Source organism: Tympanuchus pallidicinctus, unplaced genomic scaffold (assembly GCF_026119805.1).
Source record: "Tympanuchus pallidicinctus isolate F22 unplaced genomic scaffold, pur_lepc_1.0 scaffold1, whole genome shotgun sequence".
NCBI classification, from domain to species: Eukaryota; Metazoa; Chordata; class Aves; order Galliformes; family Phasianidae; genus Tympanuchus; species Tympanuchus pallidicinctus.
In genome coordinates this window covers 78,494,121-78,518,274 of record NW_026294618.1, presented here as the reverse complement: position 1 = coordinate 78,518,274, position 24,154 = coordinate 78,494,121, and the positions used below count along the sequence as shown (strand labels likewise).

Below are 24,154 nucleotides of genomic sequence, written 5' to 3'. Positions count from 1 at the left end.
TCAGCAACTATGCGCACAATTTCAATCTAAGGAAACACCTGTTGAACCAGAGGGCTGAGGGATTTTGACAGGCTCACAAGTTCAAAGGCACACAAAGTCCTGAGATGTAACAACCCTAGGCAAAAGTACAGATTTGGAGGTGAAACTACTGGAAAGCAGCCTTGGAGAAAAGGATTCAGGGCCTTGGTGGACAAGCTGAACACACGTCAGCAGCATGCCCCCATAGCAAAGAACACCAATCATACATATTGGACTGCATTAGCAACAGCACAGCCAGCAGGTCAAAGGAATATTATTCACCTCTATTTGGCACTCGCAAGACTGCATCACAAGCATTACATCCAGTTTGGGGCTTTCCAAATCAAGAAGGATACTGACACAGTGGAATGAGTCCACCAGAACCGCCAAGAACTGGAGCACAGATTGCATGAGAAGAGAGAACTGCATTTGCGCAGCTCAAGGGGAAGATGTTACTATTTACAACTCTTGAGAACTCATAGGGAAGATAGAGCCAGACTTTAGAGATGGACTCAAAACCACAAAGCGTAACAGTCACGATGTGCAACAATAAAAATTACAGCTAGACAGAGATTTTTTCAGTCATGGCATTTTTATTTATTTTAACCCTGAGGAAGGCCAAACACTGCAGTAGGAGCCCAGAGATACTATAAAATCTCCAGCCTTGAAGCCCCCGAACTACTCAAAGCTCAACAATGCAAACCTGCTTTAAGCATAAGGTTGGACCAGACTGCCTCCAGAGATCACTTCCAACCTGAATACATCTGTACTTCTAAACTGAACACTACTCCGAAGTCCCATGCCATCCCTTAAAAACTAAAAAAGTTTCTTCGTAAAAAGCCAGGGTCTTTTCAGACAGTAGTTCAATCTCTTGTCAAAACAATAAAATTCAATGAAATACTTTCAAGCATATCCTGCCGTCAAGTTTAAGTGCTCTGGCTCTTCCCTATAGAAAGTTTCACTTAGTCTGTACTGCTTTAATATCTTTAGTACAAAGAACAGTCCTAACAGTGATGTCCTCTAGAATTAATTACTCTCATCAGCTGTTAACCTTAAAAAAAAAAAAAAGACTGGAGAAGTGTTTTCTTTAAATCTTCACCTGGTCACCAATCTTGTAAACCAATGTTAAAATCTTGCTGCTTAAAAAAAAAAAAAAATTACATATAGACAAAGATACAAAAACAATTCTAATACACAGGACAGGAAATGGAATAGGTAGAAGAGCTGCTCTTACATTTTGTAGTAAGCCCCAGCCAAGAGAGTTTGTACAATGCAAAGTCAACAGCATCTACATTTATCTACACAAAACCATAACTTATGAAGAGACTATAAAAAGAATACATTCATTTTTCAGTTACAAGTGTCCTCCATTGATAATTTCAGTAAGGTTACAACAGCATGCCCAACTCTTCTCTCAGGTTTGCTTATTAATTTAAGTTCATACTGACCTCACACTTGTCTTTATCCAGCTATTAAGAACTGAGGGACTATTGGAAAATACATTACTTCCTTGAGCAGAGAGGGGAAAAAACAACTTTAATACACAGGTCAATTAGATTCACTAAAATGATCAAATGTCTTGTTCTGCAATAGCATGAAACTAATTCCAGTATTCCAAGATTACAGATTTGGAGGGAACCTTTCATAGAGTGTTTCTAAATGCATCAGACACACCGATAATCCCAGTTCTGTCACCTAAAGTCTGCACACATTTACCTCTCCTTTGTTGACCTTTGCCCAGTGCAAGAGCCAGCTTTCCAACTTTCAAACTTTCATTATCACTTCGCAATCCCATTAACAATTGTCTCTTTGAAGAGGCTGCTATTGGCTGAAGGAACACTGAAACACTTCAGTATATTACTGAGCTTGATGCTAGTGAGTATTTTGAAAACCATAATGGAAAGCTTAAAGAAAAAAAAAGAAAAAAAGCTCCTCTCCCCCTCCCTCCTCATCCATGATTTTTTGCTCCCACAGCTGGTAAATGCTGAAAATCAAACTGTTGGGGCTATGCTGCTGCCAACATGTAAGAGAATGAGAAGCGAAGGGCAAGCTCAGAGTTACTCGAGAGCTATCACAGCAATTCAGGACCACAAAGCACATCTGTTATTGAGATCAGAGTTACCAACAGGTTTCAATAAAAAGCAGATTTTTGTTTCCAAGACACCATTTGTTTTCAATTATAGCCATCCACGTCTTCTGCTAACATTCTTCAAAGATGAGTCCCTGTACCTGATAACATCCATCCCCAGCCCAGGGCTATGGCAGTGCCTGTGTGTTCTAAATCCAAGATATTCCAGGAAATTAATCTCTCTCCAGGTTTCCTTCTGTTCAGCACCCTGTTCTTCAAAAAAAGATCTCTAAGAAGAAAAGTGAACTTCCTATTTCCCTATAATTGCTACTGTAATCCCATGAAAACTGATTAAAACATATCTTGATGAATTGCTAGAAAAATTGCATTGAAAAACAAAAATTGATAGGGAACGGCAAAACAGAAGTGCTGTAGAGACTAGTCTACTGTAGGAGCTTATTTTGGTGTTTCAGGTTGAGTTCTGCTCTGGCTCTCAACAGTCCTTGACAACTTAGCATAGCAAGCAGTGTTTGGATTATCATATCAACAGCATCCACAGCCAATAGCCCTAGTCCTGCCATAGCCTTTCACAGGTTTTTAAGAGTAGGAACAGGAAAAAGCTATTCAAAAAGATTTGAGTAGCATATAGAAAAGACAAAAACCACAAGATATTCAAAGGAGAAACTGAAGTACAAATTAGATCATTTGCTCTGCCCTAATGGTAGAGATCTGACCTCAATCCTCTTTCAGCCCTGTAAATTGTCCTATTAGTCTACACAAGATCTACTGATAAGATAGCACTGATTTCAACAGTTACATCTAGACATGCACCTTTTTGTCTTATGTGAGTGGTTTGTCAAACAGCTCACTTCCTCCCTGTCCCCTGATAGGGTTATAAGCTGGATTTCTCAGAAAAACAGAGTCTTCAGAGTTATTTTTCCCACTCCACTACTAAACTGCATGAAAATGACTCATCCTCATGTCATTTCAAAAACTAACAGTCCCATTTACCTTAAAAAAAGTCTCTCTAAGCCTAGGAGAAAATCCTTAGGTTAAGAAGGTCGTATTAACAAAGTCCACATAGGCTAGCACTGCTTGTGGAAGTGTACAGAAGTCTTCAGATAACAGATAATTTCTTGAGTTTTCTTGAGTCCAAAGTCAGTTCGTTTGCATCTGGAACATTGTTCTATGCAAGCAGGAACAGAGATTTTGGTGAAGCATGACATTTTGCAGCATGCAAAGGCAAGTGCTCTCTAGAAAAACCAAGTCATAGCTTGGTGCTCTACACAAGCAAAGACAAATACGTGTTTGCTATCTCCTTTCTTCATATTTATCCCTGAACTCAGAATTTCCAGCAATAATGGCAGATAAATCTTCACTGGAAATATCCATGAGCTTCTCCTAAGCATAATTTCAGAGGGTGTGGAAAAGGACAGAATTTTTTTCAGGCAAGAGGAAACAACATTTTTCTTTTAATTGAAGTACATTTTACTACCAAATTTGGACAACTTGCCTGTCTTGCAACAGAAGAAAGAGATGCTTGAGAATACTATGCAGAGGGAAGAAGAGGGAGGAAGGCACACAGGAGTAAGTTCTGATAAGAAAGGAATTGCCTGGCTTCTTTGAAATGATTTGCTAGAGAGAGCTTTGTGGAGCTAGGCAAAGAAGCTAGGTGCTGAGGATTAGTAGTTCTGCTGGGTCTGTATGGGTCTGTGAAAAGGGAGCAGTGAAAAGTATGATGATTTTAGTGGTAATATCCCCTTCATATTAGTGATTCCAATAATGTTATTTCTCTGATAGACCTAAACTGGGCTCAGAGCACTTAAAAAAATATCAAAATTGGGTGAAATTTTTTGTCTTGTGACTTCGAATCCATTTGTTCTTAAAGCCCACTCCACCTTCTAAATTTCTCGAATTACATGCTGGAAAGAGGTTAGGAACTCCAGCGGAACTGGGGTTAAGTTCCTTCTTCCTATTATATGACATGTATGAAGCTGGTTTTGCTTATGACTCCACAATAACACAAGCTAGAACATCCACAAGAGGAACTGAATAAGTTTGGGAGGTAGGAATCCAACAAAGAGGCAACCTGAAAGCACTAGATATCGTTGGCAGTGTCTGGTGATCTCTATTCTCAGAAGCAGCTTGGAGAGGTGTACTTTGTTATTAGGAGCATGCAACTTCTTCGGTGCAGTCTACAATAACCATACGATTCCATTCTGACTGTGGGCTTTTTAAGATTACCTTTTTTATAATTCTGGATGTGGGAAAGCACAGTTTAATCCCCAGTCCTAATAATCTTTCTCTTGTGGCTAGAAGAAAAATAACTGTATCCTACTTACAGCTATTCAAAAATAACATCTGTTGCAGGAGGGATACACTTTTTGCCTCTGATTTCACCTGAAGCTGAAGGAATAGTAGCTGCTGCAGATACCTAAAACTGTCAACATTCAATTCGATCACCAGGCTCCTGTGCAATCGTGTCCTCACATATCACATGCAGCCCTGAAGCAAGCTCCACGCGCATTCAAAAAAGCAACATTATAGGCAGAGAAATTTCAGGCTCATTTGAAGTATTTCAGTTAATCAAAGTAATATAAAGTCTGGAAGCAGAGAAAGAAAATTTTTCTATGATAGTCATGTTTCCAGTTTGCAAGGAACAATATTTTATAATTCTAACATACTGGACCTCACTGAAAGAGAAAATAAATTTAAAAACAAACAAAACACTTACTGTGGTTGCATTTGCTGAGGTAATCCAACAGGAGGCTTCTGCTTGATGGTGAATGCCATCTGAGGCATAGGGCCAGCCTTCGGTGGGACTTGCACCTTCTGGGAGAAGGCCTGCTGGGCAGCCTGCTGGGGGATGGGCCAAGGGGGAACAACGGGGCTCCGGCCTCCAGTGGAAGACGTGTCTTGCATGACTGTATCCTCGCAGGAATTGCCTTTTGTTCCTGGCTTACACACACAGAGCTGAGGCCGCAGACACATCCCTCCGTTTTGGCACGGTGGTGCACAGTTAGCTATAGAAAGACATTTTAAAATGCACCTGTGAAACAAAGAACAGCAGAACACGCAAACCCACCCCACAGTTATATATATATATATATATATATATATATAAATGTTAATTGAGTATGAGACTGTAACACTGCTAAGCTCCACAGAAGCATATAAGTTGGTAGAGCTTTTATTGCCCTCCTACATAATACACGTGTGACATTTGAACAGCTTGAAAAAGCAAAATGACGCAGACGTAAAAAATAGGAAATACACAAGTTAAAATCTATACAGCACTATTATAAGCCTGCCTACTAGCAGTCTTCTGTACCCCTTCCCTGCATCCTGCTTCTCCATCCAGTAACAACCAAATTGCATACTGGTGGAAAAGAATGCAGATTATAAAACTATACTGTTGATCCATGCTTGGATACATTCTGTTACTATTTAAAGTGATCTGAAGATCACTACAGCCAAATTACAGGTGACCAAATGATATAAAGAGGCATGATGCAATTCAACCCTTCCACTGCTTCAACCATTCCAAAGCAAAGAAATCACCACTGCAGTAACATTTAAAGATGAGAGATGCACAAACTGTTCCTACAATGACATAATTACAACCAGGGATGGTGTTCTTTGAAGAAACAGACAGGTGTTTAAGATTGCCTTGAACTACACATTGCTCTACGTTACTTGTTCCATCTGCGTGGATGGAAAAGTCTCCTCAAAAGACAATTCACTTTCAGATACGTGCCCTCAGATGGGATTAATTACACTGTTTGTATCACTATCCACTGACTACAGAGGGAATTTGAATAATTAACTTAGTCTCAACATTAGACCTTGTTTAAACACAATTAGTTCAGTTCCATTTTGAATGAGCAAGAAATAGAGAAGATGCAAATCTCACAGATGAAATGAAAAAAGCAATAAAAGCAGCTACTGATCATATGTATACATAAATTGCCTAAATTCAGGATTTATTTTAGGTGGTTAATTTTAAAATGTTATTCCATTTTAAAAAAAATTTAAATAACAAAGATGGAAAAAAGACGTTTTCTTATTCAGTGGATACATTTTAATAGTAAAACACAACTTGAACTAAAACATTTATAAAAAAATATATATATATTTTTTCCCCATTTGTCCCCCCTAGAGATGCTATTCAGTGAAGCACTTATGAGAAAATATACTGCTGAGCATACTTCTAATATTGGTAGCAGGAGACTTTTTTTTTTTTTTAGCTCAGATAAAACAATATGCCAGATCACCAAATCTACAAGTCTTACAGGCTTATCTGTATCATAAAATACAACACATGGTACTATACCATATTTCAGTATATCCAATTTCATAACAATTTGGAGAAAAGAAAGCACCGCTCCAAATAAATTGGAGAACTTTGCACTTCAATCAAGTTTCAACACATACACTATATATAAAAAGTACACATGCAAGTTCACATATGAAAAACATTGCTAGGATGGAAGTGTGTTAATTCGGTGGGACTTATTTGTCAGCTGATATCATTTGATAGAAACAGATCACATGTATCATCTGTACACATGGCACTAGATTTGCCACAGATCTCGTGCTTTATATGGAGTTCTTCTCTCAGATAACTTCCCCTTCCATCTGTTGTTCAGCAGCCTATCTCCTCTTGAATGCTGTTTGACTGAACTAGCTTAATTGCACCTTCTGCATCCCCGGCCACAAAAAAAAAAAAAGTAGTCATTCACTTATTTGTATTTCCGGTTACTTTAAAAAGCATGGATTGTGTCTTTGACTGTCAGAAGACTGAAGAAAATTTTCACTGAGAACTTGAGAAGGGATTTACAACAAACATATGTTGTTATTCATAAGCCAACTCTTCCTTGTGTCTTGCCTTTAAGACCCAGATTTTGCTAGGCACACAAGAAATTCACACAGCTGCAGTGGATCATATGTTTGAAAAATAGATTCTGGGACACTAAATTGTGAAGGAATGGGGGAAAAACCTGAATTTGTTATGAGCTACCATTGAATACCAACCACTGAAGAATACTGCAAAAAAGCAGGTATCTAACTGCCCTAAGCACCACAATGCACCAGAAATCTGAAAAAGTTACAGGCTAGATTGACTGCAACATTACCATAATTTGGAACCATGTATCAGCTGAACAAAGCCTAGGCCTACAACACTCATTGGATTTCCCTTATTCTAATCCTCCTTGACTTGATGAAATTAAATATTTTCGGAAGAACTAAAGATCAAAGATCACAAGACCCCTCTGGAAGATTTTTAAACGTGGAAATAACAAAGCACACATTCAAAAGGACCTTTTCAAAGTTCTTTTTAACATGGTTCTGTAAATAGGACACCTGTATTTTTAGTTACATACAACTACAGGCAAACCAGGCCACTCCAACACACCTCCTTCATGACTAAATAGGAACTCTCATTCCAGTATTGCTCTTAAAAAAAAAAAGAATCTCATCATTGCAAGGACAAAGCACACAACCTTATTATTGCTGGGTAACTGGTCTCAGTGCTACTACTGAGGTCCAGCTGGAAAGGAAGCAAGGAACACAGCCTCTCCTACTTGATGAAATAGAAGAACGGCTGCCTCAGCAACTCCCCTCTCTACTGCATGCAAATCATTGAATACAGGCTGCTAATACAGAAAACAAACCAAACAACAATCTGCATTGCATTTTGAGTTGTTGAAAAATAATCTAACAGTTTCTATATGTGACTTCGTCTTCCTGTCTAGATAGAATCACACTACCAGACAGTGACAACACAACAGTTTCAAACAGAAATAACCAAGTAACACAAATCTAGGAGGTGCAGGTGACTCAGATGTGTTCATTGACACTGCCCACATAACCAGTGATAGAACTATAGGGAATAGCCTCAAGTTGTGCCAGAGGAGGTTCAAGTTGGATGTTAGGAAAAGATGCTTCTTCAAAGGAATGGGGAGGCAGTGGTACAGGCTGCCCAGGGAGGTGGTGCAGTCACCATCCCTGGAGGTGTTTAAGAAACATTTATATGTTGTACCGAGGGACAGGGTGTAGCAGGGAAATATTGGTGGTAGGCAGATGGTTGGACTAGATGACCTTGGAGGTCTTTTCCGACCTTGACGATTTGACAATTCTGTGCATTATTCCTCACTAACATCACTATGATAAAAGGCTTTGAAGAGACTCCAAGAGCAGAGCAGTGACTCAGACACCTTTGTCATCCTGTAATAATAGCATAAAGATCACAGTGAAATAATTTTGGCACAATCTGGAGTGTTTTAGAAAGAAATAAAAATCTTCTGCAAAAGATTTAGAAGTCTCATTTTTACAACATGAAAAAGCATTCATATTTTAAGTATATTTACTGAGATTTATGGACTTCCATCTATATTGACCTAGAGGCTTCTCAACAACTTATTTCAAGAATAGAAATCAAACACAGAATTAAGCTCATAAGACCATCCCAAAAAGGTAGAAGGAAATACCTGCTCTCCTAGGACACCAATCACAGTTGTGCATTTCCTAATTTAAAGTAAAATAATAATTTATGCATGCAAAGCAAAGAGCACTGAGAAAACAGCAGCTTTTTTTCTTATTGTTAGGAACCAACCTATGCTTCAAAAACCTAAAAAGTCTTCAGCTTTCACTTATCAAAGTGAATCTAATAAGGTTGCTGCGAGTTTTGAACTATGCAGACGAAAACACAAACTGTTTTGAAATTACTAAATTTCTTTTTTAGCCCGACTGGAAGACTCTCACTTCACTTACAGTGACATAAAACCAGAAGGTTTCTCAAATTTGTGTATAAAGCATACAAAGCTCCACAGGACAAACTGCATTACTCCACCAACAAAACGAGCATCAGCAGTCCCAGCAAATGTTAAGAGATGCAGTCTGAAATGTGACCAGTGACAGCAGGCTGAAAAAACTGACCCACGAGATCTTCACAACAATCCACCCTTCGGCTGAAGTTCATTAATGTTGTGTAACAGATCACAAAGTGGGATACAAGATCACAGTTTTAGGAAAGAATTAAATGAGCTTTTAATTGATACAATGCAGAAGTTTATTTTTAAAAATGGTCAAAACAGTTGCCATGTGCCAAATGTATGACCTAATTACTTTGTTTTAAGACAACAATAATGGCACATTTAACTTGAAACACCCTTATTTTCCATAGAGCTAAGCTTGAAAAAACTGGTGTGTGGAAAAAGTCAATCATGGAAAAAAAAAAAATAAAATAATGGGTGGATACACCTCTGTTAAAGGTGGTGGGTTTTGTGACATGATTGCAAATTCAAAATGAAGCTCAGTAAGGATGCAAGTAATGAGATTAGCCTTAGAGAGTGAGATCAAAGATGGGTTTATTTAGTTCAGCCTGCTCTCCTCTTATTAACATTGATGCTTAAGAATGGGTATAAAAACTGGGTGAGAGATAACATTTTGTACCATTACAGCCTTAAAAAAAATTAGACAATTTCTGAGCAGGAATACTGTTTGCATATTTAATAGCTCTCAACAGAGCTTTCCATTAGGAGTTCACCAATCTGTTTTCCAAACTAAAACTTCTTTTGCCGAGGAAGTTGGCCAGTTGGGAAGACTGGGTACATACAATATAACAAACCACTCCTGCTTTCCAAATGAGTGATTCGGTGAAGGAACATGAACCTACTTTGGGTTATTTTTTGCAGGAGTTAAATAAAGGAAGTTTGTCCCATAAGCAGCAGAATTAGTACAGGCCTGCCAGAAAATAACAAGCGGGACTGTGATGATGAAAGGCAGGAAATCACCTTTTTGTATGTCATGCCTAAACATTCTAGAACTTCTAAGTACAGAAAACTTGAACAAGCAAGCACAAGCAAAAGGCTGCAAATTTATAGGTAGGGAAGAAAAAGCAAGCAGGACATCACCTCTTAAGTGTACCAAGTAGGAACAGCTGGTGGCAGTTTGAAACACTAACCTCACACCTGTGGCAGAGAGGGAGTAATTAACCCAGGGTATCATTGCTTTGAAAGTCCCTGAACCATAAGACACTGCAGTTTTCTGTAAAACTATCTCAACACGCTGACCATTTTAACGTCTCTTTCCCTACAGAACTACTGCTCACCTCTGTAAGCAGACTGGTTAGATGGGCACTCATCAGCCCTAGTATGGCTGTAGTTATGCCATTCTTTGACAAAAGCAGTCACAGAACAACAATGCTGCCCTTAGGCCTTAGAAGATCCTTCCAACACATCTGTGTTATAGATTTGTGACTGATTTACATGTACATAGGTCATTCTCAAAGTAGCACCCCCTATTTATTTCAGTGGAAACTACAACAGATATGAGGAGCACAATAACAGTCTGATCAAGCACAGTTGCAGCCACAAATCACTCTTCTTCAACAGTCGCCACCATTAGCCATGCATTTTCACCAGCAGCAATCAAGAGCCTGCGTGCTGCCCTCAAAAATCTGAACCAGTCAAGATGACCAACTGTTCACAACTGCTATGATGACACAGTTTCTAGGAAAATGTTGCCCATGCAGTCCATCATTCACCAGCCCAAGCAGATGAAAGTCAGAATGTGCCAAACTCTCACTATGAGGTGGGTGAAGTAAGACAGCCCAATCAAGATAGGCAATGTGCTCCACTGTTTTCAAGCTGGCATGGGGCCTGGCATTATGGTACTGTAAGAGAAAGGTTGACTTCTTCTCTGGTCTGACTGTGCAAGCTCAAGCCTTCAACTTAGTCAGCACTGTGATAAAACAGTCAGAATTGATGGTTTGTCTGGGTTTCATGATATCCACAAGGATCACATCCTTTCCTATCCCCCAAAAAACATCACACATCACTCACTGAGGGCTGTCCCATGAACTTTCTCATCAGTGGGGAATTTACATGTCATCACTCCACAGACCACTATTTTGACTCCAGCTCCTAATGGTGACACCATGTCTTGTCACCAGCAAACAATCCAGGAAACTGTCACCTTCAGCTTTGGTTCAGTAAATACTGACAAACTTGCACATCACTCTTTCTGATCCTGTGTGAGCACTCATGGGACACATCTGGTGCAAACTTGGTGATATTCCAGTGTTGTCACCATTGCTTCCAAGATATTGAGACAGATTAAGATCATTAAGCTCATCACTTTGATTTTACATTAATTTACATTCACCTTCTCCAAACAATGGCATCTCACTTACATCCTTGCATCTCCTTATCATATGGAGAACTGAAATTTACAGAGAAGTATTTTTAAATGCAAAATTCACAAGAAAGTTTAAATGGTGCCAAAAAAATTCATGCACCACTAAATTTTTTGCCTCAGTTCTACTTTTAAGAACCTCCTCTGTCAAACAGGCACTGTTGGTTTGTATTTAGATGACCACAAACATTTACCATATTTCCTAAGCTCTAATGCTTTGATATGATGAACTACAACGAACAGTTGCAAGCTGTGTTATTTCTAATGAGCTCATCCAATAGAACCTTTCTGTTTGAAAACAGATTTTAATAAGAGGGTGTTTTTCCCTTTCAACTGCATATTAAGCATGCACCAGTTTGGTTGTCAGGAGAACGTGCAGACTTCCAACAACTTCCACCACTGCAAATGTCTCACTATCCATACTGCCAAATATTGCTAATCCTTTATAACAACCTAAGCCTATGTCGTGAACTGTTATCTTTAACAGGAATGTGTAAAGCCTGTCAGACAAAATATATGCTAGAGCACAATAACAGAAAATAGTCATTGGAAGGAGGCTTAGAAGTGTGTGAATGCTTCAGATTCCAGTATAAAATGGTCAAGCAACAATGCACGTATCAAGTCTACATAAAAGGGAAAAGCAACAGTAACATGAATATACCTGTGCTTAGAGCAAGGTTCCAAGTTCTGCTATGTTCAGCATGGGAACAGACTATTAAGGGCATAGCAAGTACTGTCATCTTTTTCATTAATCAAGATTTCTATTCCTCAAGCACACAGAGAAACCAAATCTAAGTATATCTTGGTTGAGTGAGCATCCTAAACTAAATCTGTGATACAAAGGCACCTCCAGCTCCTGCTGTGTTGAAAGACAGAGCAATGATCCCCCACCAGTACCAAAAGAAAAGAGGAGACAGGTCTCCTTTCTCTTGAGAGGCTACGGGGATTCTGAATGGGAAGAGGCGTCCTGCACCGGTTCCCTCAGAGGAATCTGAATACAGTGCCAATATCCTAGAGAAGGGCAAAGTTTACAATGGCTTCCTGTTCTCCCAATTGCCCTACTGAGTAGCTCACCACTTGCTATTAGACTTTTATATACTGGATGCCACATCTTACATCTTTGTAAGCACTACATATGTCAGGAATAAGGAAGCAACATAGGTTTTGGATTTCTAGTCTCCAAACTGAAGAAACATTTAGTGCTGACCATCGAGTACTTTTCTGGGGATCCAGTTCTCCATCTGAGTAACTTTCTCCAGATGGCTTTTAACAACTGAATTTTACCAGAAGTATATCTAATACCTCTACACAGTTGGTGAGGAGGGAGAGATGAATTAGCCACCAAGCTTGAGACAACAACGTTGTAAATCCCATAGGAAGTTAAAGTTACTTCATGTCATTTCTGCTGGTTCTTTAGCTCCAGAAGAGACTGCATGATCTCTATGTGATTAATGGAAGAAATATTATGACCATCTGTGTCTTCCTACACAGGAAATTTGTTCTTATCACAACTACATGGTCTTAGGGAATTCTTTCCCTAAATATACTTCAAAAGAAATCATGCATCATGAAGGAATTCACTGGTCCACTTCAAACATCTGATGCATTCCTACGTTGACATGGACAACTACCATAAATAAATATAACCTCCAAGAAAGGGGGGAAAACACACAGACAACAACAACAGCCTATGTCACACAGTTTAAAAAAATAATAATAAAATAGTTGCTCTGCCAGCACAATGAGCACATAGCACACTTGATTATTTTCCTACCTATCTTCATATGCTATAATAGATCAGAATTTAACAGTAACTATACTCAAATATTTCAAAAATCTAACTTCAGCAAAAGGACATTACTTTAACAGGCATAAGAACACAACGTGCTAATTGATACTGGCATTTTCAATCATGTATTTACTGGAGTTTGTGCAGTCTAATTAATTATTTGCACTATGTAATCTATGAGATGATTTTTAGTATTTAATGATTTGTGATCAGAATTACACATATTCTGATATTACAAACAATTAAGATTCTCACACGCTACACATACTTCTTTCAACCACTGTAAATGAAATAAAACACTACAGAATGGACCAGAAATTCCATGTTATGTGCTGTTTTTGCTTGCTGGAGCACTTAATGATGAATTCTGCAATCCTTTTAATTCTTTTAACTTTGCTCATTACGTTGTTTATTCATTTTGTTACAAAATACTTAGTAAGAAATACACAGGAAACTGAACAAACTAATAGAAATTCAATAAAAAATTGAAAAATTTTAACTGGATGCAGGATTCAGACAATTGAAACATTACAGAAAAGAAATACCAATGACTATTAATTAAAAAAAGTAATTTACATGCTAAGAACAATAAAGTTTTTCTAAGCCCAACCAATCCTTAATAAGAGTATACTATGCAGTTAACCTTCTTCTCAAATCCAGGCCTAAACTGCCATCTAGAGATGATTAAAAACTGATTGGAATTAGGAAAAAAGCAAGCCTTGATACAGGACACAAATCAATTCCCTCTATTAGTGAGCAGCTCTCTGAAACTCTGCTCTGATGCAGAGATGACTACCTGCTTTTCACATGAGAACATAACCTACCAGAACTATTTGAAGCTCCATATTTAAATGAGTATCTTGACTTGCGAAGACATGAAATCCTTGATCCCCTGTGCACAGTATGAAATGCAGAGAGACACTGGAGCTCTGCATTCTTTCTGCAGTCTATGGAGAAGATCCACTTTCTGGGAATAAATTAAGCTACACAAGGGAAATACTGTTGCTTCTAAAAGCAGAAAAACCCAAACCCAGCCCAGCTTTAGTCTGTACTGATTACTGATTAGACTCACCTGGCAACATGAACCACCCACAATCCCCTAAGGCTCAGCACTGCAATAATTAAACAAGGACTCAGCTGAGGGTGGTCTGTGCCCTTCTCTATCCACACTCATTAACTCCCTCACTCCCAGGCAGCCTGAACCTGCATCAAGGAAGTATCTGTTTCCAAGAAGTTGCACTTCACAGCAAAGCTACAAATTAAGTGATCTCCAGAGGTGCTGCACTCAACTCTCCCAAGGTCCCAGGAGTGCAGTACCCCATACCTTACTATACCTCCCCCTTTCCAATGGCTAGGAGACATGCTGACATCAGCAGCATGGCTGCTTGGCTGTGCTCTCACCTGCACTGGTCCCTTCCAATCCTGGCCGTTCTGTGATTGTGTGAGAGGCACAGAAAAAGGCACCCCATCTCCTTTCCTTCTCTGCTGCCAAGAAGAGCAGCCATACAGACAGAAGTGCCACCATCTGGGATGTGGTACAGGAGAGGCACCCGTGCTGAACAGCAGAAACAGCCCCGGGCTGCATTTTGTGAAGGGCCACTGGGTACTGCAGGGGGTGCTCCACTGCCAGATGTTGTGCCTGCATCAGGTAGAGCCCGGAACAAGGACACAGCTAATGTACTTTGCCTCACATTGGTGTTCATTCCAAGAGAACAGAATACAGCAACATAAAACACTGAATCCTGAAACACACCACAGACCTCAGGTCTTCACAATTTGCTCTTATCAGCATACACTGCTTGCTTGTATAGGCAAAACCAATGATAACAAGAATATAGATTCTCCCTTTATCTCACCTCCCAAGGAAGGTGAAGCTATTATTGAAGGCTGACCCCCTAAATAAAAGCCAGGCTATTTCTTTCATGAAAAATTTAAAAGTTATATTCACATGTTACAGTAGCAACCCACAGCAGAAGCAAAACAGAGCCACAGAAGCAATGGCTTTCAGTTTTTCAGTTTCACAGTTTTTAAAAGCAACATCAAGGACCAGATTAAAAGGGTGAGTTAAGTGAGGTCAAGGTAGTTCCGTTTCTTTAAAATGCAAACATTTCATTTTGATTTAGACATAGTTTGAAGAAGATTGATACAGCTTTTACTGAGATGATTTCAATGTGAAAAAAAAAAAACCAACAAGAAAAACACATTTGTTAAGAGCACGTTATAGTCAGGCTTTGTATACACAGTGTAAATAAACAGAGCTTGGTAAAGCTCTAAGCCATCAAACAGATGAAGAACAAGCCTTGGAAAACATTTATGACCAGAAACCCTTCAAGAAGCCCAGCTGCAAACATTTGAAGCACTCATTCCAGTGATCAGAAGTACCGTCCTCCTGGATACCACCATTTCTCAGAGCCCACTGTAGGCAGAGAGAAGAGATACTAAGCAACCAATACAAAAACACTTAGTAGCACACAGTTTTACATCCACGTATGCTACTAAGCTTCCAAGTCTGGATCCCAGCCCTAGATCAGAACAAGAACTAAGCATGCAACCTTTCCTTCACCTCCCCCAAGACAACTCAGGAGCATGATCTGGAAGCAGCCTCCAGACAGGCCTGGCAAAGCCAGGTGTCCACAGCACCGGTTACATCATCAAGCGCCCTTGTCCTGAAGGAGCTGCAGCTCACCCAACAGCAGCCACAAGCATAGCCTGAGGTTTTGGGGACCGGACAGCTCAAAACATAATGGCAATACACAACTGGAGGCCACACAGATTTGGGAACTGAACAAAGTGGACCTTCCTCAGAGCAAGCTGGTCTTCTTCTGCAGCAGAAAGACAGCTTTCTGAAAAAGAAATTAAATCTTATCCAGCGCATTTATTTAACGTGGAGTCTGGAAAATTTTCAAAATGAAAGAGAATAAACATGATAATCTTTCAAAATTGAAAACGGATTGCCTTTTCTGATGATCTTTCCAAAGTGTCTGGGCATCTGAGACAGGAAGAACTTCATAGCCCAGTTCAGAAAAATCTCACCCAGATCCAACTCCCAAACCCTCACTTTGCACCCATCCACAGAAAACATGCACACACACATACAGCACCCTGAGGCAACAGAGATGAGTCTTCTCTCTTTCTTAATCCATGAGGATAGAGCAGGTGAACTCTGCATTTGAGCAGATTCTCTCTATATTAAATACACTTTAAGCATGACCTTGCTAGGTTCACTTTCTCACTCATTTGCATTATGAGCCTTTCTTACACTTCTGCAAGAAGTTCACATTTCAGCATTCCTGTAACAATCAGCTCTCCCTCCTACTATCATTTGTTGATTTGCCTCATGATGTTTGCAAAAGTTACAATTCCTCCAGCCTATTCTATTTACTTTTTTTTTTTTAAAACAATCCAGTTTACACTGAGTACATATTCTATACTAATGCTCCCAACAAAATACATTACATACTTCAGAAGATGTTTACTATTAAAACAAGGTGGTCCCATTAAATCATTTTTTGGAGATATCAGATCCTGTGTACAATGAGCAATTTCTTTCTTGACCTCCCAACATGTAAATAAGTTCTTTGTAATCATTATGAACAAGCAAAGGAGCCTAATTTGTAGGAAGCAATATTAACTAATGCAAATTTAGTAGCAACTAACTAAGTAAGAGACAAAGGCTTCCAACAGGATAAGAAAGCATTTGAGAGATAGGATTTCCAGCTTTTATCTTCCAGTCAATGATTGGTTATAACTTGTCCAAGGTCACATTTAACCTACATTTTAGTTTCCGTAAATGAAACAAATAATGTTAAACCCACATTCTGGGCTTCATTTGCCTTACAGCCATGTTAGAAAGCTAATTAACATTTGTACAATGTTGTGGTAGCACAACAAGTTCTAACAAAGCACAATGTCTCCAGCTCTGGTGGTATCTTGTAATTGCTCTTGCACAGATCATAATTTCAGATAACGATGACTGTAAGACAATCCGTCACAAACATTTCCACGTGCTTATAACCGTCCAAGGTGTTTATTGCTGTGGTTGAGCCTTTGCCACCTTTGTCTTTACCCAAAGGTGGATGTGCCAAACATTGCCAAAAGATTTTTGAAGGTTTGAAGTAATTTTCCCAGCACAAATCAGCTCTGAATACTTTTAAGGCTGAAGTCTATGATTTCAAATCCGAATTATGCAGTTCTTCACAAGAAAAGTCACACCAAGATTGAAAAAAAGTTAAGATAAAACTTGACAATGTAAAACTGAAATGTTAAGCACAGCGTGGAAAAAAGCCTGTATGCCTGTGACTGGATATGAGAGCCACTCTCCTGCAGGTAGCAAACAGCAACACAGAAGTTCACCTCCTGAGGACAGACCGAAGTACGTGAAAGACAACATGAGCATGGTCAACATAACTGCCAATTCAGCTTCCAGCTAAAGTTTACAGAGGACTTTGAGAAGTACACTCTTCTCCTCCCTCCATAGGGTGCCCTATGATCTGCACAGAACATTTCAAATTTGCTCCCTTAAGAAAACATATCGCAGTTATCACTGCGCATGGCCAGGCTGCTGCTAATCAGGGACAGGAGTCAGCCAAGGGAGGAACAGCCCCAACCCCAGGTGTAACAAACAGACCATGAGCACCACTACCACCACAGGAAGGAGGGAAAGGCTAACAAAGCCTGCAGGACTATGCCTCTCCACTTACACCCCTGCTTCTGCAGGTTACAGGCAGGCTTATTGCCACAGGTGCAGCATAGCAGAAACACATGGTGCTTGCTGCAGCCTGGGGTTACACCTGAGCTCATAACTCTTGTGATCAGAGCTGGCTCTCAGCACTCTGCTTCTGGAAGCATGATGCAGACAAATGGAAGTTGGCTCTGGAAACAGGCAGCATGGGCCTGGGGTTTATTAGCTCAGGCTTTGCACCATGCAAAAGAATATAAGCTGGCCCTAGAGGCCAAATAGCTTATTAAAGTGATACTGAGCCCGAAGTAATAAATGTTGACAGGTCCGAACTGACTCTGCATGACTCAGCTCAGGTGTGTCTGCATCTGTGGTACAACTAGAAGAGCCCACTCCAAAACTGACAGTTCTCTATCCGACCTCAAAAATCACTTATCCCTGTAGGAAACAAAGGAGTTAACAGTTGCTCTCTAATAGGGTTTCTGTTCTTCTGAAAGAACCACTGGGAGGCTCAAGAAAAGGAGGTATCTGGCTTTACAACTCTGAGACTCATCTTCCATAGCTCAACCAAGTTAGTGCTATCTCATAGTTTTTTTAAGTTACAAAATCATACAGTTTTAAAACATTCAGTGCTTCACTTAGCTTGCCAGAAAGGTACAACAAGGAAAATCCAAGCCAAGTGTGATGCTGCTGCTGAGAGGCATCAGAGCAGGCAGCAAGAATATTTTGTGCAAAGGAGAACCCAATATTACAGACAATATGAGAAAGATCCCCCAAACCCTGTCATCCTTTCTTTTAACTCTCTCTGCTAATCCATTCCTCCAATAACTGTGTGAATAGACCAAGTAATTCACAGATTTAAATGAGATTCTTCAGGGCTATCCCGTAACAACCCAAATGGCCTGGCTTAGTCTGTACTGAAGGACCAAAGAATGGAAAGGAGTTTAAAAAGAAGACAAAAAAGAATAGCTGAATGATGATAGGGGGGTTGAAAAGATGGAATGTAACCAAGAAAAGGCACAGAAAACTACTTTATTTATTAGCAAAGCTTGAAAGTTAACTGCACTGAAGTTACCTGCAAAGAAAAGTTACTGGAAGACAGAAAGAGTGAATCCAAGCCACAAAAAGGAACATTTTTTGCCCAACACAATGAAGGCTGAAGTGCTTGAGAAAGCAGCACTGAAATTCTGAAAAGTCGGAAACTAAACTGCCATCTTGTGAAGTTACACTTTCCCCACTTTGGTTTGCCACCGAAGCAAGGTACATATTTTGTAGGCTCTGTGCTCAGCCCCAAAGCCACGCTGTGAGAAATGTAGGCTGCAGGAAACCATTCCGTTACTTTCACTTGCAGCAAGCAAGAGAGCCGAGGCAGCTCACCTAACCCCATCAGCACGCACTGCAAACGTTCGTTTAGATGACTGCCTTAAATGCACGTCTGAGTTGGTCAGGGAATGAAGCTGCTCCGTCCTTAGGAACCGCCATAAGGACACCGCCAGCAACAGCTCCGGCAGCTCGCAGTCACCTGTCCTCTCCGCGCATTACAGATGCAGCTCCCTACTGTGAGAAACCCCACCCAGGGACAAACGTCCTCCCGCATAGGGAACTCCCGCGTCCCCCTCGCATCCTGACGACCGTTCCCTGCAGCTCCCCGTGGGGCAGAGGCGCGCATTGCGGAGCCGAGGCAGCGCTCCCACAGCCGCGCACCTCGCGGACACCCGCAGAGGCTTCCCGACCGGGGCTGCTATTCCCTCCTCCGTAACCTCGCGGCGGCGCAGCTCCGTGCCGGCCACGTGCCGCCCGCCTCCCTCAGGAGGGATTTTCCCCGTTCACCCGCAATACTCACGTTTGATGCACCTCTGCGAGCCCGTGGCTTTGCTCCAGCCGTGGCAGCACTGCCCTCCGCAGACGTTGACCCTGCGAGAAGAGCAGAGAGGGACGACGGTCCGGAGGGGCTCCCATCGGCCCCCGGCCCCTGCACGGCCGGGACGGGAGACAAAAGGGCGGGAAGAGCGGAAAGCCGCGAGGAGCCGGGACGGCCGGGGGATGAACGCGGGGCCGCCCCTCGCCCGCTCGACGCCTCGGGTGCCCGAGGGGAGCGGGCGGGTAACGGCGCGAGGCGCCGAGAGCGGAGGCACGGCACGGCAATCGGGGCACCTTACCCCGGTAGCGGCGGCAGCGGGTGCTTCTGGCGGGGCGGCGCGCCGCTGCTGTTGCCGTGAGGTCCCGGCGGAGGCTTGGGCCGCGGGCCGAAGCGGGCCGGCTTGGCGAAGGAGGAGGCGGCGGAGTTGGAGTGGCTCTGCCCGACGGGGCCCAGGCGGAGCTGCACTCCCGCGCCTCCCGCTTTGCTCATCCGCCGCGTGCGCTCCGCGGTGCCGTAGCGCGCGTTGAGCTGCACGTTAAAGGTGCGCTGCTGCTGCCCCGCGAGGAGGGCCGGGCGCTGCTGCCGGCCGCCGGCCGATCCCGCCTGGCCGGGGTGCAGCACGTAGGTGATCCTTCGCAGCCTGCCCTTCTCGGCGGCGGCGAGCGCCGGGGAGAGCAGCGCCCAGGCGCACAGGAGGAAGCCCCATCCGATCCGAGCCATCTCTGCGGCCGGAGCCCCCGCCAGCTTCGAGACCCCCGGCGCCTGGGGGGGAGGCGCGCGCAGCGGGGCGCGGGGCCGTCCTCCTCCCGCCGCCCCCAGCCCGCAACGGGGCCGGGAAAGGAGAGCGCCCCGAGCCGGCCCCTCCCGCCCCGAGCCGCCCGCGGAGTTCAGCGTCCCGCGGAGCGGGAGCACATCGCTGGGGAACGGCGGCGGTGCGAGCGGCGAGCCGGTCAGGGAGGAGGAGGAGCGGGGGGGTGGTAGCGACGCGGACCAGATGCGAGCGGTGCCGGGCTCCGCGCGGTCTGTGAGCCGGCCCGGGCTGAAAAACGCCTTTAAGAGTCGTGCGGCGGGCGAGCGAGCGGGGGGAGGGAGGGGACGGCGAACGGGAGGAGGGAAGGGGCGCCGCGGCCCCGGTGCCGGCCCCGCGTTGGCCCCACCGTGACGTCAGGGGGCGCGGGGCCGGCGCCAGGTAGCGGCGCGGGGGGCGCCGCCGGTGCGGGTGCCACGCGGATGGCGTAAGGGACGCGCGCAGGGCAGCACACCTGGTGCGTTCGTGCGCGGGGCGGCGAGCGGCGGCAGCGCAGCCCCGGGGTAAGGGCCCGTCGGGGTCGGGCAGTGGTGTCGGGGAGCCGAGGCTGGGAGCCCCGAGGTGCTCCGTCGCTGCGCAGGTGGGAGCGCAAGGAAAGCACCGAGGCTTGCAAGAGGTCGGGCGCGCTCCTCGGCCCGCGCGGTCGGAGCCGGGGGCTGGAGACCACTCGGCAGAGCCTCGCGGCATCAGGGGCGCCGTTCTCTTTTGTTCGTTGTCGTTGTTGTTGTGTGTTTCCTAAAGAACAAAACACAAACCCGGAGCGTGCCCCAGGAATTAACGTGTAAGCAGAACCGCCTACGTTTATCGACAGTGTATCTTAACTGATGCTACCTTGTAGCGCTGTAAATAAAGTTTGCAGAATGCCGTGAAGAGTCCATCTTTGAAAATACTCAGAATCTGATGCGTTTGAGTTCTTCCCCCACCACTCCCCCCCCAAAAAAAAAGCCTCTCGGAGAATCAAACAGCTTGTGAATGCAGCAGCTTGGAATCTAGGTCTTCTTCCGCAGGTCCTCCTCTGCTCCTTTCCAGAGCTTTAAGGACACTGACCCTGCCTCCAAACACATGAGATTTTCCTCTTAAACGCCATTGGCAGAGCCGGCACGGGGAGCAGGAGGGTTTCGCATTGACAGGATTCCAGGCAAAAGCCAGAGTTAAGAGCACAGCGGTCCCTTCCTCCTTAGTTCCCATCTATTTAAAACTGCTCTAAAATAGATGTTTTAAATAGATGAGAGATGGGAGCTCTCTGTAGCCACCGCGTAAGGGAGCCACATTGACAACAAAGGCTCCCGCCTCAGTGCCCTGAGTTTGAGGAGAAAATGGCACCGGAGGCTCAAAAAATCCCCACGGGGCTACAGTAGAGCCTGAACTCCAGAGGTTTGGAAGGAAGCTGAGATAAAGCTTAAAAGATTCACCTTGAAAATAATTCAGAAATTAACTGCTGAGACCGCTGCCTCCTCCCTTGGCGAACGTGTACATCTGCGGTGTTTTCTTTAACATCCTGATCAGCTGAACTGCTCACACTTCCAAAGGATAATTACTGTCAATCCTAAGCACACTAAATATTTTTACAGTGTTTGAGGAACAAAAAAATACCTTGAAACCAGAGAAGTGGTGAGAAGACTGAGTGAGCAGCGTGACACTGATGTGGCACTCGGGATTGTTGCTCTGCACAAGGCCGCTGTCCTTCAGAAGTTTTCCGGCATGAGATCACAACTACTTGTGTGGCTGGGGTTGTTGTACAGAGGGCAAAAGCTGCATCATTCCACAGCAGGAGCCAGTTGCTTTTAAGAAATGTGGGTTTTAAGTCACGTCACACAGAGTGCAAGGGTGGTGTATCACTGGCTACTGTACAACAAATGGTGAGGGATCGCAAGAGAAATAGATCCACGAAGGTGGATGCCTTGCAAAAAATGATCTAGGTTCAGAAACATTACTGAAAAAATTCTAACTATTAGCTGAGATTAACTGGTTAAGATCAAGCCTTCCTCACAAATTCACACAGCAGATCTCTTTGTCTTCTCCCTTTTTTTTTTCCCCTCTTACACGGAAATCCACACATTTCTTGTCTGTTTGTCTGGTTTGGGTCACTTTTTTTAAACTTTGTTTCCCTCCCAGCTCTGGAAAGTTTAGGAGTTAGGGACCTGGTTTGGCTGCATTAACACACTGAGTTGACCACAGAAGTTTTAAGAGCTAAAAAGAGAACCTCGGTGCTGCTGCAGTCAAAAGCTCGGCTCAAATTTTTTTTAGCATATAGAAGTCCCTGCTTCTATAGACCAAGACACATCTAACCAGCACCAAGTGGCTGTGTGCTGCCCTTTCAGAAACAAGCCAAGAATTTACTACAGCTCCTTGAGCAAACAGTATCTGCAAGAGAGAAAACTCCTCTGGCTGCCTCCTGCCTCCAAAAGAAAAGGCATCAACTGGGCGTGCTATCAGATGCAGGAGTTAGCATCCTGCACCACCTGCCAGCTACACCACTTCTGTTCCTCTCCCCTTCTGATTTGCGTCTGAAGGGTGAACACAGAGAAATATAGAGAAGGGTCCTCAGACTGTACAGCTTGCACCAGAGAGGCTGTGCTTTGGGTGATCTGTGATTAGGGTTTGGCTGAGGTGGGCTGAGCTGGTCGGAACACCATGAGCAGGAGACTTGCTGTCTGACAAGATGGCAGGATTGTTTCAAGGGTTAAAGACTTAATGAACCAGGGAAAGACTTAATGAACAAGTGTGAGGGTGACAGTATCTGCAGTAAGAAACAAAATAATACTACTCAAACCAAAATGAGAGAGCTAAGCCTCCATATACACTTCTGTTTCATTCTCATTACTTTGGGGCCAGCTGCATGAGGTATGTGCAGAAGGCCTTCTGAACAAAGCTGGCAGTGCTCAGACCTTCACAATTCTTTCTCAGCAAACAAAGGGGACAGGACTGCGGCCTTGTGTCTCACAAACTGTGGGCCTGGGACCCTGGTTTGCCAGGCCCTTAGCAAGAGGCTGCAGGGTAGATGCATGCTATGTTGAGGGTGAAGTGACCTAAGCGTGGCTGATCACAGACTTACATTTAGGCACTGGAATGGGCCGTCCAGGGAGGTGGTGGAGTCACCGACCCTGGAGGTGTTCAAGGAATGTTTGGACATTGTGTTGAGGGACGTGGTTTAGTGAGAACTATTGGTGATTGGTGGATGGTTGGACTGGGTGATCCTATGGGTCTTTTCCAGTCTTGGTGATTCTATGATTCTATGATAAGCAGCAGTGCCACAGAGTATTCCTGCAACTTGACGTCCAGGTTAGCCAGGCAGCAGCTGAACAATCAGAAGTTCTCAGTGTGTTGCACTGAAAGGCCAGCTAGAGGTCCTGGTGCTTGTCTACACCCACTGGTCAGGACGCCTGCAAGAAAAGTGGAGTTGGGAGCTCATGATACATGTGAGGGTTTCACTTGTACACTCTGACCAGCCCTAGTTATGGCTACAGAAGAGCACTTTCACAGTAGCGAGAGCCCACAAGCTTCAATAACATTACTCCAAACTTTTGGGAAAAAGCAGACTCTACAATTTCTTGTAAACTAAAAAATCAGCTGGCAATCAGTTTCTAGTTATTTAAGTGTCTGCAAAGAAGTCCCTGTATTTTGTAGGTTAAATTGTACCTTTAGCCACAGCTTCCTAGATGTACATGTTACTCTAATCGAGAAGGTATTTCTTTTGAATGAAAGTGAACAGTTTAACTTTACTGTCATCAGAG

At 43.3% G+C, this 24,154-nt stretch overlaps 1 protein-coding gene across 5 annotated transcripts in view; it reads right to left on the bottom strand.

Moving 5' to 3' along the window:
- Positions 1-20,709, bottom strand: part of LTBP1 (latent transforming growth factor beta binding protein 1) — a 176,232-nt gene extending 155,523 nt beyond the window's left edge. For 2 of the 5 annotated variants that reach the window (XM_052684031.1, XM_052684021.1), the window contains exons 1-3: positions 19,911-20,446; positions 19,595-19,665; positions 4,821-5,109 (exon numbers count right to left, since the gene is read on the bottom strand). In XM_052684031.1, coding sequence (XP_052539991.1) covers positions 4,821-5,109; positions 19,595-19,665; positions 19,911-20,332 — 782 coding nt within the window. In that variant the 5' untranslated portion in view covers positions 20,333-20,446. Of the gene's footprint in view, positions 1-4,820; positions 5,110-19,594; positions 19,666-19,910 lie in introns of all 5 variants that reach the window. The other 3 variants (XM_052684049.1, XM_052684041.1, XM_052684053.1) reach the window with 3 other exon arrangements.
- Positions 20,710-24,154: the final 3,445 nt, after the last annotated feature.